Below are 18,835 nucleotides of genomic sequence, written 5' to 3'. Positions count from 1 at the left end.
ATTCGATTTTCAGCTTTCACTCCTATCATCAATTGCAATCGGCCATGTATTTTATTGAATGACAATTTAATTTATTTTATATTACTTCCTATTGAACCTTCCTTATTAGTTTCTTCATATTTGTAACAATTATTTACTTAGGTGGTTAGAATATCTCTATTCCATACATATTAGTTTCATAGTGTTTTTGAACTGATAATTAGTGTTTTGCAAAATTGATTAAAATAATATTTTAAACTCAATTTTGGTCAAAATATTTTCAACTAAAAGATTAATTATTAGATCGTTAGCAACGCGATGGATTCAAAAAAACAGAGAAAGTGTTCGAAGAACTGAGAAAGAAATATTCTATTTGAAAATATTTTGATAAAAATCATATCTAACAAACTATTTTGATCGATTTTGTAAGAACTATTTGTCATTTAACAAAATAGTAGGCCAAATTGATATTTTTTCTATCTCATTACTAGTAGTAATTAGTGTACACTATTATTAAACAAAAAGTAATTAGTGTACACAAATATATTGAATCATTTAATTGGTAACCTTGTTAGTATAATAAAAGACATTTTAGATAGCTATTTGTTAATACATTTGATTACGTATTAATTATACATCTAATAAGGTGTTTGTTTTGAATAATTGAGTGACTTTAAAAAGTATAGAGCTGCTTAGTAATATTAAACTCAAGTGTATAAAATAATAAATACATGAGGAGTCCACAAAAATTATTTACTTTACCCTTCAAAATTTAAACCAAACATAAAAATTGTTTTAGATTCTCATTCCCACCTCCACTTCACCCCATACCAAACACCCCCTAATATCTTGGCTAGCTTATTCAGCCGAAAGACTTTTCTACCACAGTTAATGGACAATGAAGAAATCATCTACCACAGCTTAGTTATCCTTATCAATCATCTATACAATTTGGCCTGCATTTCTGTCTATCTGTCTATATCTAGTGGTTGGCTGGCACATAACATAGCATATGGGCGAATCTCTTTTTCTTGACTTTTCTCTTCCCTATCTTTCATGCATAATGTAATATTGGTAAGAAAATTAGGTTGAAAAAGGACAATCTGGAACACGGAGTAACAGTGAGTCAGTCAAATTCATCAAACATAAATAATGGGAAATGAAAGAAAAATGGTAATGATCTTTTTGGGAAGACCATTTTAACCCTCATGTGCAAAAGCCCTAAACTGTTTTAGCAAAATGTGCTAACCACTACCATAATGATGATGATTATAGGTATTAGGAGGTGGAAGTGGTTCTCAGCTTGTGCATATATCTATGCATGCCCTAAACTGTTTTAAGCCTCATGTGCAAAAGCCCTAAACTGTTTTAGCAAAATGAGCTAACCACTACCATCATGATGATGATTAGAGGTATTAGGAGGTGGAAGTGGTTCTCAGCTTGTGCAAATATCTATGCATGCCCTACTGTTTTAAGCCTCGTGTGCAAAAGCCCTAAACTGTTTTAGCAAAATGAGCTAACCACTACCATGATGATGATGATTAGAGGTATTAGGAGGTGGGAGTGGTTCTCAGCTTGTGGATATATCTATGCATGCAGCATGCCCTTCCAAACTTTTTTTTACCACTGATTCTTCTCATATATAGTGGAATAAGGTATATGAGAAAAAGAAGTAATAAGATAGTGTCAAAGGCATGCTATAGATTAGATTATAGGAAGAGGAAATATACCAATGCAAATTTCACAAGCAATTGCAGGGAATGCTGAATCCCCACAACAGTAAAGCTGAGGGTTATACAGAAGTTGCATGCCCTGGAAAGCTGCCTTTTCCAGGTTCTATGGCTGGCCCATATGTTCCTCTATTTCTTCTAAGAAAACCTCACACTTTTCCCTGCTAAACCTTGGACCAATTGCACGTTCCACTGCTTTCCACATAACCTGATTTGCATAACAGAAAAAGAGAAGCACTGATACAGCATTGTTAGCTAGCAAAAGCTCAATCTTCAGTGAAAGACCAAAGGCCATCAATCAGCCTGGATTTTTACTAATATAATGATGATATTTTCATCTCTGATATGAACACTCTTAGATAACAAGCAGAATCTACCTTGATGAATTCAGAAGAGTAGAGAATGGAGTTAGTTGTGCAAGAGGGTTGGCCTGAGGACCTATGGATTGAAAGCCAGAGAACAAAGAGGAACCAGAACCAAATAACCAATAGAAGCAAAGATTTATATCATTCTCTAATGGAGATCAAAGTATGATGCTATTTTTATTTTCATCATTCAGATCAACATAACTATACAAGTCGCAACAGGGATAGTGCTTGTACAGCAAAACAATGATAAACAATGATAGATTCCATAATTAGATATACGAAAGTGCTGCTACCCCTAATAATAACTACTCCAAATAACAGAGAGGGATGTGAGTGAGGCCGACCTACTTTCTTCCAGTCTCCATTGTGAACACAATCAATTTAGAAGTAATAAATACAATACACAATATGAAATGAATCCAGTTTAATCAAATAATCAATCAAAATCTAAACTTGGGTGATGGCTTCGATTGGCTCCTTCCTCTTCTCCTTCTTCAAGTATTCATCCATTTCATTCAACCAAAGATCAGCAAACTCACAGTGCTTCCATGCCTCGAACCATGGCCCTCCCCGAGTATAATGTATGGCTTTCGGGTAAGTAGCGGAATCACCTTCCACCACCTTGTTATGCCCCTCCAGAAAGTTCCAAACAAAGGGAACCGACCCAATTTCCTCATCTTCGAGCCACTGAAACCTGTGGAGGAAAGCACCCGTCTGGGTATTGACGAGGTCAGGGGTGAGAATGCGATTCTTGGGATGACCGCAGTTGTACAAAACCATGGAAGACCAGTTCTTTCTGGGATAAACGGTCTGGACAGCCCCGTCCATCTTGGTGGTCTCCTTGGGGGTGTAGTCGTGCTGAACGCACATAATGGCGTACTTTTCGTCGACCAAGTCGGCGAGCTCTTTAATGTCGGAAAGGTAGAGGAAATCGCAATCGACGAACATGGCCCAGCCTTGGTAGTCGGCGAGAGAGGGAGTCAAGAAGCGAGTGAAGGAGAACTCGGTGCTCTCGAGCGGGTTTCTTTCGCGCCAATACAGGGCTTTCTTCCTCAGATCGGACTGGACTATGGGGATGATTTCGACGGGGATTGAAGAGTGCTTCAAGATCGAGTGGCGACATACCTGGTAAGCAATGTCTTCGCGGGGATCGTAGCCGACGAAGATCTTGAATGGCGTGGGATGAGACTGAGAACCCATTGATTGGATTGGATCGGATCAGATCTGGGAATTGAGATCTGAGAGAGAGAGGATCGAATGAGCGGTGGTGGGAATGGAATTGGAAATCTAATTTATAAGAGAGACAAAGCTCATAAAGACGCGGTTTTTTTGATAATTTTGGACACTAAATTTGCTCATTGTTTCATTGCTTCCTTTCTCACTCGGCCTGAGCCAACAGTTTTTATTTATTTAATTTCATTTTTATTAATTTTTATTCTCTATTTTTTGGTTCATATCTATATGGAGCTATTTTATTTTATAAAATAATTAAAATAGACTCCTAAATTCGATTTTGATCAAAGTTTTTTGAACTAAAATAATAAATAATTCATGGGTTTATACTTTTTTAGACCCTAAGTTTTGTCTCATTACTTGTTTAGACTATGTGTTTTGACAAATTACTTTTTCAACCCTGTATTTTCTAAAATAGTTCAAATAGACCCCTAAACCCAATTTTGATCAAAGTTTTTTGAACTAAAATCACAAATAATTCATCAAACTAACAACTCAGAATAAAAATATAGTCATTCTGCCTAAAAACGATGTTATTATACTCATTTTTTTCATCAAAATCAGGTTTAGGGACCTATTTGAACCATTTTTACCAAACACAGGGTTTAAAAAATAATTTATCAAAATACAGGGTCCAAACAGGTAATGAGTCAAAATACAGAGTCTAAAAAGTTATAAACTCATAATTCATCAAACTAACAACTCAACAAAAATACAGTCATTCTGCCTAGGAACTGTATTGTTTCATTCAATTTTTTGTTGATCAAAATCAAGTTATGGGCCTATTTGAACTATTTTACAAAACACAGGGTCTAAAAAATAATTTATCAAAATACAGAATTCAAACAAATAATGAAGCAAAACATAGAGTCTCAAAAGTATAAACCCAAAAATATATAATAAAAAAATATGATTTGGATTTTGTGTATTTTTTTTTTCTCCAATAGTAGTGTTGACTCGTGGAAAATATGTTGGCATTATTAATTATTATCTTTTTGTGAAAGATTTTGATTATTTATTTGTTTTGGTACCAATTGGCTAGATGTCTTCACCAAGATCTATGGTGTAGCATGAGGTGGTACAATGTAAGCAATTTGAGAGATCTTTTGACCACCAAATGAGGAAACATAATTTGGCCTTATTGTTAAACCCATATTTTCTAGCACAACATCTTTTAATATTGTAGGAAAATTAAGAAAAGTAGCTAAAGGAATAGTTAAGAATTAAAAACTCAAATTACTAAATCCATATTTTGGTGTAGTAAGTTACATTCCTAAACTACGAGAATTGTTAAAGGACACCAACAAGGAGTGATATATCACTATTAGTAAAATCTAATATCAAGTCTCACATATTTTAATTTAAAAATTATTATGAATAATGTTAATCAATTATATGGAGTTACCTCTTATAGTGTTTAACATATTAAAATGTCAAATAACAACATTCCTAAAGGGAAATTTCCATTTATATGCTTGATAAAAGTTATAATTACAAAAAAATGCTAGGCATATTAAAAATTACAAAATAATGCTATATTTTGGCACTTTACCCAAAATGCCCTTTCCACTTCTTCGACCTTGCTCGATGGTGGTTCGATGGTGCTCGATGCCAGCTCGATGAGACCTTCAAAATCATGATTTTTCATGAAAAATGACTTTGCTCGATGGTGGTTCGATAGTAGTTCGATGGTGGTTCGATAGTGCTCGATACCAGCTCGATGAGACCTTCAAAATCATGATTTTTCATGAAAAAATGACTTTGCTCGATGGTGGTTCGATGGTAGTTCGATAGTGGCTCGATGGTGCTCGATGCCAGCTCGATGAGACCTTCAAAATCATGATTTTTCATGAAAAAATGACTTAGCTCGATAGTGGTTCGATGGTAGTTCGATAATGGTTCGATGGTGCTCGATGCAATTCTTGTAAGAGACATAATTTTTCACTCGGGTGTCCGTTTGGGGTGATTTTTTTTTTATTTTGGGTATTTTTTCAATATCTACACGTTGGACATGTTAATATGAATATTTGTGAAGTGTAACACTTGTAAAAATACAAAATTGCAAACATACCTCATGTTTAAGACATCTTTTGGTATATTTTTAAGTTTTAAACTTCCCAAATGTGCATATTAACATGTTAAACGTGTAGATCTTGAAAAAATACCCAAAATAAAAAAAAAATCACCCAAAACGGACACCCGAGTGAAAAATTATGTCTCTTACAAGAATTGCATCGAGCATCATCGAGCACCATCGAACCACTATCGAACCACCATCGAGCTAAGTCATTTTTTCATGAAAAATCATGATTTTGAAGGTCTCATCGAACTGGTATCGAGCACCATCGAACCACCATTGAACTACCATCGAACCACCATCGAGCAAAGTCATTTTTCATGAAAAATCATGATTTTGAAGGTCTCATCGAGCTGGCATCGAGCACCATCGAACCAGGTCGAAGAAGTGGAAAGGGCATTTTGGGTAAAGTGCCAAAATAGAGCATTATTTTGTAATTTTTAATATGCCTAGTATTTTTTTGTAATTATAACTTTTATCAAGCATAAAAATTGAAATTTCCCTTCCTAAACTACCCATTCTTCCATTATATAATAAGGCCTGTCATTATACAAATAAATGTGCATTACCTTCTCATGCACAATATTTAGGAAAATTTACATATATTATTGTTTTTTGGATTTTATTTTTATTATATTTACATATATGTTGTTTTTTATACTATTTTTTTGTTTTTTAATACCTATATAACCTTTTTTTCTTATCAGTGTGTAATAAATTAAATTATATACATCATTTTTTATTATATTTTTAATTGATGACAATGGACTTATGAAACTAATTCTCTCTCTCTTCTATCTCTTCTATGCAACTTTAAGAAAAAAATTCGCCCACACCGTCGATCGTTTGGTCTCAAGGGTGGTATCATTGCGACCTACTTTTTAAGGTGATCATTTTAATATGTGAGAAGCATAGGTTTGCTTGCCGTCGCTGGAGAAGATGAATATAATTTATAACGTCCTACTTTCTTAGAGTCGTTACTAAGTGAGTTTAAAACGTGCAATTAACTCGCTAATCGAGATTTCAAGGCAAAAGTGTGATTAAACCATAATCAGAGTCTTATATTTTGAAAATAATCTCATTCATTGAAAAAATAAAGCATTTAACATTTGGGATCCCAAAATACTGTTTAGAAATATTTACAATTCAAAAATATAACTAAATTCGGTTAAACGACAAAATCTAGGTTTAGTGCAACCATTTCCCAAAATTTGGCCTTATTGTTAAACCCATATTTCTAGCGCAACTTATTTTAATATTGTAGGAAAATTAAGAAAAGTAGCTAAAGGAATATTTAAGAATTAAAATATGAAATTACTAAATCTATATTTTGGTGTAGTGAGTGACACTCTCAACTACGAGAATTGGCATCATTGGTGTTCAACACCATGAGGAGATAGCATAATGTTATTGATGAAATCTAATATCGAGTTTCACATATTTTAATTTAATAATTATTATAGGTATTGTTAATCAATTATAAGGTGTCAACTCTTGTGGTGTTAGACACCTTAAAATGTTAAATAACAACACTCTTAAACTACTCATTCTTCCATTATATAATAAGGCCTATCACTGTACAAATAAATGTGCATTACCTTTTCATGCACAATATTTAGGAAAATTTACATAATTGTTTTTTGGATTTTATTTACAAAAATGACATAATTTATTATATTTACATATATGTCGTTTTTTATACTTTTTTTTGTTTTTGTTTTTGTATACCTATTTTTGTAATACAAACATATAACCTTAATTTTTTATTTTTTATTTTGAACCGTGTGTAATAAATTAAATTATATACATCATTTATTTATTATATTTTTAATTGGTGATATTATTTAAGGTGATCATTTTGATATAGTGTGTAATAGGACTTATGAAACTAATTCTCTCTCTCTTCTATACAACTTTAAGAAAAAATTTCGCCCACATTGTCGGTCGTTTGGTCTTAAGAGTGTTATCATTGCGACTTACTCTTTAAAGTGATCATTTTGATATGTGGGAAGCATATGTTTTTTTGCCGTCATCGGAGAAGATGAACATAATTAAAAAAATTATTTTCTACTTTGTTTATAAAAAAAAAACAAAATGTGTTGTATTTAAAAATTAACTATGTAGTTGCTTTTTAATTTGGTTAACAAAAATTTATAATAGAAAACCAAAGGTGTTGTTTGGTAACTATTAAAAAAATAGTTTTTATTTAATTAATTAAAAATTTGACAATTAAATATAAAATATGTTTGGTAACTCTATTTTTATTTATTATTTATTTAAATTTTAATTAAAATTTATTAAATTTTGAAAATAGAATTTTTTTCACTTTGAAATTTTTTTTAAACCGTTTTCGACTTTTCCTTTTTTTTTTTTTTCTTCTCTTCTTCAAATCAACACTTTATATTGTTAAACAAAAAATAAAAATAAAAGTTATCAAACGCATTTATTATTTTTTGATTTTAAAAATAAAAAATAATAATTACCAAACATATTTTTATTTTTAAAAAATAAAGAAACAAAAATAAAATTATATTTCCATTTTTGTGTTTAAAAAATTCAAAAACAAAATTTTTACCAAACACAACCAAAGTGTGTGTTTTTTTATTACAATTCAAAAGTAACTTCTAAGCTTCTTTTTTGTTTGATTGATAAAAGAAACACTATGTGTAATGTCCTACTACTCAGGGACTGTTACACTGTGTATTTTAAATAGTGTTAGAATCGCTAAACAAGTCATTTGGTCATAACAGTGTAACTAAATGTGATTAACGGTTAAATTTTTTTTGTCAAAGGTACCGTCGTTTCATTAAAACGTTTACCTCATACATGGGATCCCAAATTACATTTAAAATGTTAATTACAGTGAGAAAGTTACAACTTGCTGACCTAAGCGGCAAAATAGGGTTTGACCCTAGTTCCTCTTTAAACCCTCAGTCGTAGTGATCGAGCAGCTGCATATGAACACATCGTCATCTAAGCTCTCCAACTCAGGGATGGTCAAACTTTCTTTTCCCTTTACATGCACCATATAGCATCCGTGAGCCAAGACTCAACAAGAAAAACTTAAACATGATCATAAGTAGTTAATAACATGTTACCAAATCATAATAAGCATACCTAGTTGTAATAACCCTACTCATGCATGCATACCATCCATAAAAATGACTACAATGTCATATGGCCAATAGCCCAAGATAACCATCAATGAACATATCGGGGTCCAATGCCCAATATACCTAATTATGGGATCATACGGGGGCTCAGCGCCCAAACACATGATTAATAAATCATACTGGCTCAATGCCCTAGGATATGGGACTAATGAGTCATCCCGGGCCCCTTTGACCTATCCTTTGTATAACAAGCCTTGGAGCTGGCCCAACGTACCTGGCGCTAAGTTTTCCCCGACTGATAGGTCGGTCAAGCGTATGATGCGCTTCTGGTTAGACATAACCATATCGACCAGCGCTCAACGCACTATAGTCGTCCTTGACTCATAAGTCAATGCTTTTCGACCAGCACTCAACGTGCTAAGTCCATCCTTGACTAATAAGTCAATGCTTTACGACCAATAAGTCAATGCTTTACGACCAACACTCAACGTGCTAAGGCCATCCTTGACTAATAAGTCAATGCTTTACGACCAATACTCAACGTGCTAAGGTTGTCCTTGACTAATGAGTTAATGTTGGGGCTCAGCCTTAGGATATGGGACTAATAAGTCACTCTGGATCCCATCGCCATATCCTTTGTATAATCAGCCTTGGAGCTAGCCCAGCGTACCTAGCGCTCTAGTTTTCTCACGACCAATAGGTCGGTTAAGCGTATAATGCGGTCCTGGTTAAGCATAACTATCTCGACCAGCGCTCAGCGCGCTATTGCCGCCCTTGACTAATAAGTCAATACTTCACGACCAACACTCAACGCTATTGTCGTCCTTGAATAATAAGACAAGCCTTTCTCAATAAGATAATGCAGACCTGCATATATCATATATCAAATATCCAAGTACAAAGCATTCAGCATGCTTAATCAACAATCCCAAGCATCATCATAATCATGCACATTCTCAGGCGTTCATGCCCTATTCATATTCCTATTCAATAATTCGGGGCAAGCCATAATCACATGTATCACATACTGGGTGTAATTTTCTTACCTTTGGTCCAAACATAGGTTACCAGTGAACGACCCTCGAGCACGATCCATGTTTCGAGCCCCTAGCGATAACCTAGTCACAACCTGTAACGTCCCTAAGGTAGGGTACGTCTGCCACATACTCGTAATTCTAGGGTTTACGAGTATGTAAGGCACTTGACCAAAAGAATTAAATAAAATGATACGAAGAAATACAGAAAAATTTAAAACTTTTATATAAACTTATTAGAAGAAATTATTACACGTATGAATACTTTAAATTTAAGGCAGCCATATGAAAACTCTAAAACTATTATTGCATTGCTACTGAGTCCGTGCTCCACAAGTTGCTCAACAGCTAAAGCCACACCTGGAAAAATGTTGGAAAATAACATAATGAGCTAACGCTCAGTAAGCAAATCTCATGCATACACATACACATGAATGTCGTGAGTTTGTAGTGCACATATACTAATATGCTGACTTATATACTTATGCATTTCATTTATTGCTCATGCACTTTCAAACTTTACTTTTATGCTCTTTCTTTTAGTTTCACATTTTTATGGGCCCAATATCACTTGTGCACACTGTTTGATTCAGCCAATGCCTGCAGGGCTTGTTACACATATCATATAGAATCCCATGGGTTCTCCTCCGGCTAGCCATCATCTCAGCTAGGCTCATCATAACACTCATTTCATCGTTGCCATAGCTGCCATACTTATTACACATATGGAGGAGAAAGACGGAAACATGGCAAACATATCTGAATGGTCAACTCTGACCTAGCCCACACTAGTGGGCAGCCACTATAAGTCTTATAGACTTCCGTCTTCTTTACTGAACTTACTTGATTGCTTCATCAAAACAGTGGCACCCTTTTTAAACATCTTATTATCACTTTGCTTAAGCCTTGTGTCATTAAAATGTTTAACTTTACATAAGACTTTTCAAGACATTTCATAACTTTTCTCATATCCATATGCATGGTCTTATATCACATAAATGTACATGCCATGCATACATGCTGATGCTGAAATGCCAATGTTCGTGTTCATGACTGATGTTGATGGTATTCAATCAAGGCATTGTATCACATCTCATATAACTCAAAACAACTTTAGTCATAATACATGAAGCTTTGGGTTGGTGGCGTTGTTATACCTTAACGTAGAGCTATGGCTCAGGTCTAAGGTTTCCAGCCTAAAAACTTAAACGCTTCATATATCATAACATATAACAAATCATGAACATAGAGTAATCCACATATCCATCAACATAAGAACACATACTTGCACATAATTCATATCATTCTTAACCAAGTAAGACATCTTTCACATATCACAGAATTCATCAATTACATATCACACAACACCCTTATGGTGTTCATATAACCATTCTTCACATACTTATCATATGCATCATCATCATACCATACTTAACTCATCAGATGTACACAATCAATGTAGTCATGCATCTTACACTTAAGCACAAAAGGTGAGATTTACTTACCTTAGGTCCTTAGCTTATTTTAAAATTCCTCACCAAGAGTCAATCAATCAAATCCATACAAATCCTATTCAAGGCACATCATTTATTAAATTCTATCAAAATCATAAATATACACTATTGATAGTGTATATTAATAATACCAGAAACTATATAAATGATAATAATAAATTATTATCAACGTAATGCAAATAACTCTTCATATAAAACCATGCTTTAAACCTTGCTCATAAGATAATGTACCCTTATGATAATAATAATAATAATCCCAACAAAAATAATAATTATCGTCTATAATTAAACTTATTTCGATATTAATAACAAAATACTTCAATAGCAATACGTATATGGATGTATATATTCAAATAGTCATTTTATAAAAGAAATCATATTTTTAACATAAAGTTGTAATAATCAATATAATGATAATAATATAAATATAAATATTTATATTATTATTAATTAGTCATAATATCAATTCCAGTGATATAATAAATATACTTTCTCCAAACTTCACTGGTCTTACAAATATCAATAACTGTAAGAAACTAATATTTGATATTATTTTAATATTCAAATATTAATATACAATAATAATGGTTAGATAATAGGTTTACTATAAATCATACTTTTCATATATATATATATATATATATGAATCTGTATTCTTGATTTACTTAACAAAATAATAACAATAATAATTAAAATTACTTAATCATAATAATTTCCATATTAATATAAAATCAATTAAATATGTATTTTTATACTTTATTTAATATCTAATATTTTCTAGAAAATTAGACAGCACAACGGCTATAAAGTGGACAATTCCAAAATCAAAACCTGTATAAAAAATATATATAATCCCAGACAGCCAGTAAATTACAGAAAATATTCCACATATCAATAATATATAATTATATACTATAAATACACATAATAACAATTACTCTAATCAATCACAATTAAATCACAATATATAGGTTAAAGAAATTATACCAAAATGATCGGGTTCCACAATAAGTCAAACGATGATTTTCTGAGACTCAAAACGTACTTCGGAACCTCGAACACTAAGTTTCGACCGTCGATCTACGGTGGATCGCGGTGGCTCGTGGTGGGCCCACCACCCAACTATGGTAGATGTAGGAACAAGTTATTGGGTTTTGAAGCCCACAACACGAGGAGCACGATGGTGGTGACGGATCGGCAAACGGATGCCCGAGGTGGCCGAATCGCAACTTTGAAGTCGCGGGGTGGCCGAACTTAAATCGAGTGGTTGAGGCGTTTAATCGGCGAGTGAGCTCTAGATTCCCGCGTTGGTCGATAGTTCGGAGGCCTCTGAATCCAACGGTCCGGCGCGTGGCTAAAAATGGTGGCCGGAAAGTACTCCTGCGTCGTCGGCAACAGTAATACGCAGAGGAGAGAGAGAGAGAGAGAGAGAGAGAGAGTTTCTGAGGAGAGAGAGAGAGAGGGTTTCTGAGGAGAGAGAGAGAGGGGCTCGGGTAAAATGAAAGGCTGAAGCCTTTTATTTTATTTTATTTTTTTTTTTATTTATTTATTTTTAAAAATTACACTTGGACCCAAAATACTAAAATTCTTTTCAAATAAGCCCTTTAGCCAAACTTTCTTAATTTTATAAAAATCCCCAATTAAAATTATTTGACATTTGGGTCCAATACTTGACTACTCAAGTTTCTCTTTCTTTAATCTCATTAAAAACATAAAATCATATTTTAAACACTATTTTTCCATTACTATTTCTTAAATTTGTAAAGTTGTACATTTTATGTATTAAAACTTTGATTTATAATAAATAAATGTATTATGAAAATGTTGGATATTACAATCCTTCCCCCGTTAAAATAATTTCGTCCTCGAAATTTCAAACTAAAATTTGATAATCGGAGACAATAACTACCATTACAAATAAACAGAACAACATTTCACAGCATAAGATTTTATACACAACACTTACTTTCACCCCGAAAACAAAACTTATTCCTGACTTCTTGTAATCCTTATCATATATAAAAAGGCGAGGATGTGTAAACACCTCACATGAGGACTACAATATAGATAGAAAGGAAATAAGCTATAACAATAGTATAAATTACAATGAATGTATACGAAAATACAAACGAATCCTCATCATCCATACTTTTGAACACAAACCACATAACGTAAGAAGAGAAAATGACCATCATCATGAAAACATCCTTGATCTTCATGTCTTACAGTCAATTTTTTTTTTTTTTTTTTTTTTTTTTTTTTTAAGCAGATGCAATTGACTGGTTATACCTTGATAATAGATGCTAAATTGAGCAACAAGTTTGTTCAATAGAAAGTTTTTCGACATAAAAAAAATTGGATAACTAGAAAACAATTATATAGCCGATGAAGATTATTCTTTAAAACCAAGTCTCTGTGAAACCCTTTCGTTGTCAAAACCGACTTCTTGCCCTGAATGAGAAATAGTGAGATAGGCCATTCATTAGGTACCAGTTCAGAAAAGCCTGACTCTCATTCTTTCTCTAAGAAAACATTTAAAAATCAAAATTGTTTCCAAATGTATAAAATAATAAAGGGCATATTGATACTATGCTAGAATGCAAATAACCGTGGCCACTCGGAAATTCACACACTTAGCTTAGTATCCCTTCATTGAATAAAACATGGGATAAGTCTTGACTGACCAATCCACCACTTCATCTACGAAAACGAATAATTCTCACATGTCTAATAAGTTAGACATGTCTCATTTCAACACCTATACCAATAATACTCAGTCATCACTTCACACAAGTAATACATTATCTTACTTTCGGGATAAAACAGCTAATATACTATAATTTAATCGCCGAAAGTAATTCACACTACATAGTAATTCAGTAAATAACATTTATCACCTCGATTCATTCAACAATTTACAAATTGTTTCCATGTTCAAATCAGGATCGCAAAATCAATAGAAGTGATTTCCATGTCGACAACATCTAATAAGTTTGACTTTCATCATCAGAGAGGATAGCGTAACACATTGAACAAGATAAAATCTGTGATATCTATCTTGAAAACAAACAAATTCAAGGATCCAATGACCCAACAGTTCAACACATTTTTTTCTATAAATAAAATTCATCACATACACACTAAAACACAATCAATCTCAAGCTTTTGAAAACCAAATCATTATTACTTCCGTCCATTACTCAAGCTAAGCAACCTATGGCATCCTCATCATCTCAGCTGAACTTAGACCTAACTTTAGCTTTACCTGAGCCAAATCTTCCCACTATCGAATCTTCACCACAAATTTCTGCACCCCTACCACAGCTAATGGTGTATCCTACGGTACACATCCCAGAACGAAATACTCAATTTCCCAGAGTTTGGCTTCCCAAATTTTATTCTGATACTGGCCTTGTCACGGTGGAGGATTCAGCTATGCTCGATAAAAAGGTGGCCATTAGTATAGGTCAAAGCATACTCACCCCTAAAGACCAAATAATTTTATCCCATAGGTCAGACCTACAAGCTGTAAAAGATTCCTTAGTTCTTACCACTCAGGCGGCAGCATCGGTCTCAAACCTAGGCCAACGGGTTCTTGCAAGAGAACAAGAGGTTGACCACTTGAAAAGGTATATAGAAACACAAAAACAAGAGATGATAACCATTAGAAATGCCAACAAGGCATTGACTCGAGAGAAGGAGAAGTTGGTTAAGGAGAATGGGACTTTAACTACACTTCTTGCTAACTACTCAGTCGATATGAAGGAAAAATTTCAGACACTGCAAACTACTGGGGAGACCCTTAGAGTTGAACAACAAAAGTTGATTGACGAGGTAGAACGTGTCCAAAACCCCAATCCTTAATGTATTATGTATTTTTTTTTTTTTTTTTTTTTTCTATATATTACTACTGTTTCACTAAAGTCTCTTATTGTGTGTGCTCTCAGCAACAACCTAAAACTTTGCTCTCCAAAACACTAACCTGACATATTAACCCTTAACACACTAACTGGACTAATAGGTCACTTTCAAAGCTTGAGAATATCAATTAACAATCCAAACATCGACATCGATAAATCATCAATTATTTATCACATCAATAATAAAGGCATGCATTCAGATAAATAACAAACTTCAATTTCTCTACCGTGCATGAGAATATTCATTTAATCCAAACTCATACTTATATCATGGAAACTCAAACACACAATGAGTTTCTAATACAATTATACAACATCATTAACATACATTAACTAAAATATGGATAAATTATACTAACCATTAACGTGTGGCTTGTCTTGTGGCGGAACTCAGTAGCATTTCAGATCCCAAAATCTAATAACATAACGAGTATACGACATCTACAAACTCAAAGCTCTGATACCATTTGTAACGTCCCTAAGGTAGGGTACGTCTGCCACATACTCGTAATTCTAGGGTTTACGAGTATGTAAGGCACTTGACCAAAAGAATTAAATAAAATGATACGAAGAAATACAGAAAAATTTAAAACTTTTATATAAACTTATTAGAAGAAATTATTACACGTATGAATACTTTAAATTTAAGGCAGCCATATGAAAACTCTAAAACTATTATTGCATTGCTACTGAGTCCGTGCTCCACAAGTTGCTCAACAGCTAAAGCCACACCTGGAAAAATGTTGGAAAATAACATAATGAGCTAACGCTCAGTAAGCAAATCTCATGCATACACATACACATGAATGTCGTGAGTTTGTAGTGCACATATACTAATATGCTGACTTATATACTTATGCATTTCATTTATTGCTCATGCACTTTCAAACTTTACTTTTATGCTCTTTCTTTTAGTTTCACATTTTTATGGGCCCAATATCACTTGTGCACACTGTTTGATTCAGCCAATGCCTGCAGGGCTTGTTACACATATCATATAGAATCCCATGGGTTCTCCTCCGGCTAGCCATCATCTCAGCTAGGCTCATCATAACACTCATTTCATCGTTGCCATAGCTGCCATACTTATTACACATATGGAGGAGAAAGACGGAAACATGGCAAACATATCTGAATGGTCAACTCTGACCTAGCCCACACTAGTGGGCAGCCACTATAAGTCTTATAGACTTCCGTCTTCTTTACTGAACTTACTTGATTGCTTCATCAAAACAGTGGCACCCTTTTTAAACATCTTATTATCACTTTGCTTAAGCCTTGTGTCATTAAAATGTTTAACTTTACATAAGACTTTTCAAGACATTTCATAACTTTTCTCATATCCATATGCATGGTCTTATATCACATAAATGTACATGCCATGCATACATGCTGATGCTGAAATGCCAATGTTCGTGTTCATGACTGATGTTGATGGTATTCAATCAAGGCATTGTATCACATCTCATATAACTCAAAACAACTTTAGTCATAATACATGAAGCTTTGGGTTGGTGGCGTTGTTATACCTTAACGTAGAGCTATGGCTCAGGTCTAAGGTTTCCAGCCTAAAAACTTAAACGCTTCATATATCATAACATATAACAAATCATGAACATAGAGTAATCCACATATCCATCAACATAAGAACACATACTTGCACATAATTCATATCATTCTTAACCAAGTAAGACATCTTTCACATATCACAGAATTCATCAATTACATATCACACAACACCCTTATGGTGTTCATATAACCATTCTTCACATACTTATCATATGCATCATCATCATACCATACTTAACTCATCAGATGTACACAATCAATGTAGTCATGCATCTTACACTTAAGCACAAAAGGTGAGATTTACTTACCTTAGGTCCTTAGCTTATTTTAAAATTCCTCACCAAGAGTCAATCAATCAAATCCATACAAATCCTATTCAAGGCACATCATTTATTAAATTCTATCAAAATCATAAATATACACTATTGATAGTGTATATTAATAATACCAGAAACTATATAAATGATAATAATAAATTATTATCAACGTAATGCAAATAACTCTTCATATAAAACCATGCTTTAAACCTTGCTCATAAGATAATGTACCCTTATGATAATAATAATAATAATCCCAACAAAAATAATAATTATCGTCTATAATTAAACTTATTTCGATATTAATAACAAAATACTTCAATAGCAATACGTATATGGATGTATATATTCAAATAGTCATTTTATAAAAGAAATCATATTTTTAACATAAAGTTGTAATAATCAATATAATGATAATAATATAAATATAAATATTTATATTATTATTAATTAGTCATAATATCAATTCCAGTGATATAATAAATATACTTTCTCCAAACTTCACTGGTCTTACAAATATCAATAACTGTAAGAAACTAATATTTGATATTATTTTAATATTCAAATATTAATATACAATAATAATGGTTAGATAATAGGTTTACTATAAATCATACTTTTCATATATATATATATATATATATGAATCTGTATTCTTGATTTACTTAACAAAATAATAACAATAATAATTAAAATTACTTAATCATAATAATTTCCATATTAATATAAAATCAATTAAATATGTATTTTTATACTTTATTTAATATCTAATATTTTCTAGAAAATTAGACAGCACAACGGCTATAAAGTGGACAATTCCAAAATCAAAACCTGTATAAAAAATATATATAATCCCAGACAGCCAGTAAATTACAGAAAATATTCCACATATCAATAATATATAATTATATACTATAAATACACATAATAACAATTACTCTAATCAATCACAATTAAATCACAATATATAGGTTAAAGAAATTATACCAAAATGATCGGGTTCCACAATAAGTCAAACGATGATTTTCTGAGACTCAAAACGTACTTCGGAACCTCGAACACTAAGTTTCGACCGTCGATCTACGGTGGATCGCGGTGGCTCGTGGTGGGCCCACCACCCAACTATGGTAGATGTAGGAACAAGTTATTGGGTTTTGAAGCCCACAACACGAGGAGCACGATGGTGGTGACGGATCGGCAAACGGATGCCCGAGGTGGCCGAATCGCAACTTTGAAGTCGCGGGGTGGCCGAACTTAAATCGAGTGGTTGAGGCGTTTAATCGGCGAGTGAGCTCTAGATTCCCGCGTTGGTCGATAGTTCGGAGGCCTCTGAATCCAACGGTCCGGCGCGTGGCTAAAAATGGTGGCCGGAAAGTACTCCTGCGTCGTCGGCAACAGTAATACGCAGAGGAGAGAGAGAGAGAGAGAGAGAGAGAGAGAGTTTCTGAGGAGAGAGAGAGAGAGGGTTTCTGAGGAGAGAGAGAGAGGGGCTCGGGTAAAATGAAAGGCTGAAGCCTTTTATTTTATTTTATTTATTTTTTATTTATTTATTTTTAAAAATTACACTTGGACCCAAAATACTAAAATTCTTTTCAAATAAGCCCTTTAGCCAAACTTTCTTAATTTTATAAAAATCCCCAATTAAAATTATTTGACATTTGGGTCCAATACTTGACTACTCAAGTTTCTCTTTCTTTAATCTCATTAAAAACATAAAATCATATTTTAAACACTATTTTTCCATTACTATTTCTTAAATTTGTAAAGTTGTACATTTTATGTATTAAAACTTTGATTTATAATAAATAAATGTATTATGAAAATGTTGGATATTACACAACCTAGTATAGAATCCCGTCAATAACAAATAAACACAGGCTTCCGGACCGAGTCCTAGTCTTCGGGACCTCGAACTCTACTAAACTTGGTAGTAGGATTGATCCCGAGCCCTTAGGTTTGAATTCCTGTCACTAAAAGCTCA

The 18,835-nt window shown here is 33.1% G+C and overlaps 1 protein-coding gene and 1 long non-coding RNA gene across 3 annotated transcripts; both read right to left on the bottom strand.

The window, feature by feature from the left end:
* Nucleotides 1-2,190: 2,190 nt before the first annotated feature.
* Nucleotides 2,191-3,420, bottom strand: LOC133834175 (protein CDI-like). Its single transcript, XM_062263688.1, has one exon. The coding sequence runs from the start codon at nucleotides 3,275-3,277 to the stop codon at nucleotides 2,525-2,527; it is 753 nt and encodes a 250-aa protein (XP_062119672.1). The 5' UTR covers nucleotides 3,278-3,420; the 3' UTR covers nucleotides 2,191-2,524.
* Nucleotides 3,421-9,631: 6,211 nt separating this feature from the next.
* On the bottom strand, nucleotides 9,632-18,691 carry LOC133834173 (uncharacterized). Of its 2 annotated transcripts, XR_009893319.1 has the most exons (5): nucleotides 17,842-18,691; nucleotides 16,846-16,909; nucleotides 12,036-15,700; nucleotides 11,040-11,103; nucleotides 9,632-9,894 (listed from the first exon to the last, which is right to left on the bottom strand). It is a non-coding gene; the product is annotated as an uncharacterized LOC133834173 (long non-coding RNA). The 2 variants fall into 2 exon arrangements; XR_009893320.1 differs by lacking the exons at nucleotides 9,632-9,894; nucleotides 11,040-11,103 and having other exon boundaries at nucleotides 11,863-15,700.
* Between the last annotated feature and the right edge of the window lie 144 nt (nucleotides 18,692-18,835).

Source organism: Humulus lupulus, chromosome 5, assembly GCF_963169125.1.
Source record: "Humulus lupulus chromosome 5, drHumLupu1.1, whole genome shotgun sequence".
NCBI classification, from domain to species: domain Eukaryota; kingdom Viridiplantae; phylum Streptophyta; class Magnoliopsida; order Rosales; family Cannabaceae; genus Humulus; species Humulus lupulus.
Note: the sequence above shows the minus strand (reverse complement) of the source record. Positions and strands in the feature narration are given on the sequence as shown.

Coding starts and splice junctions, on each gene's coding strand:
- LOC133834175 (XM_062263688.1), bottom strand. CDS start 3,277: ATGGGTTCTCAGTCTCATCCCACGCCATTCAAGATCTTCGTCGGCTAC.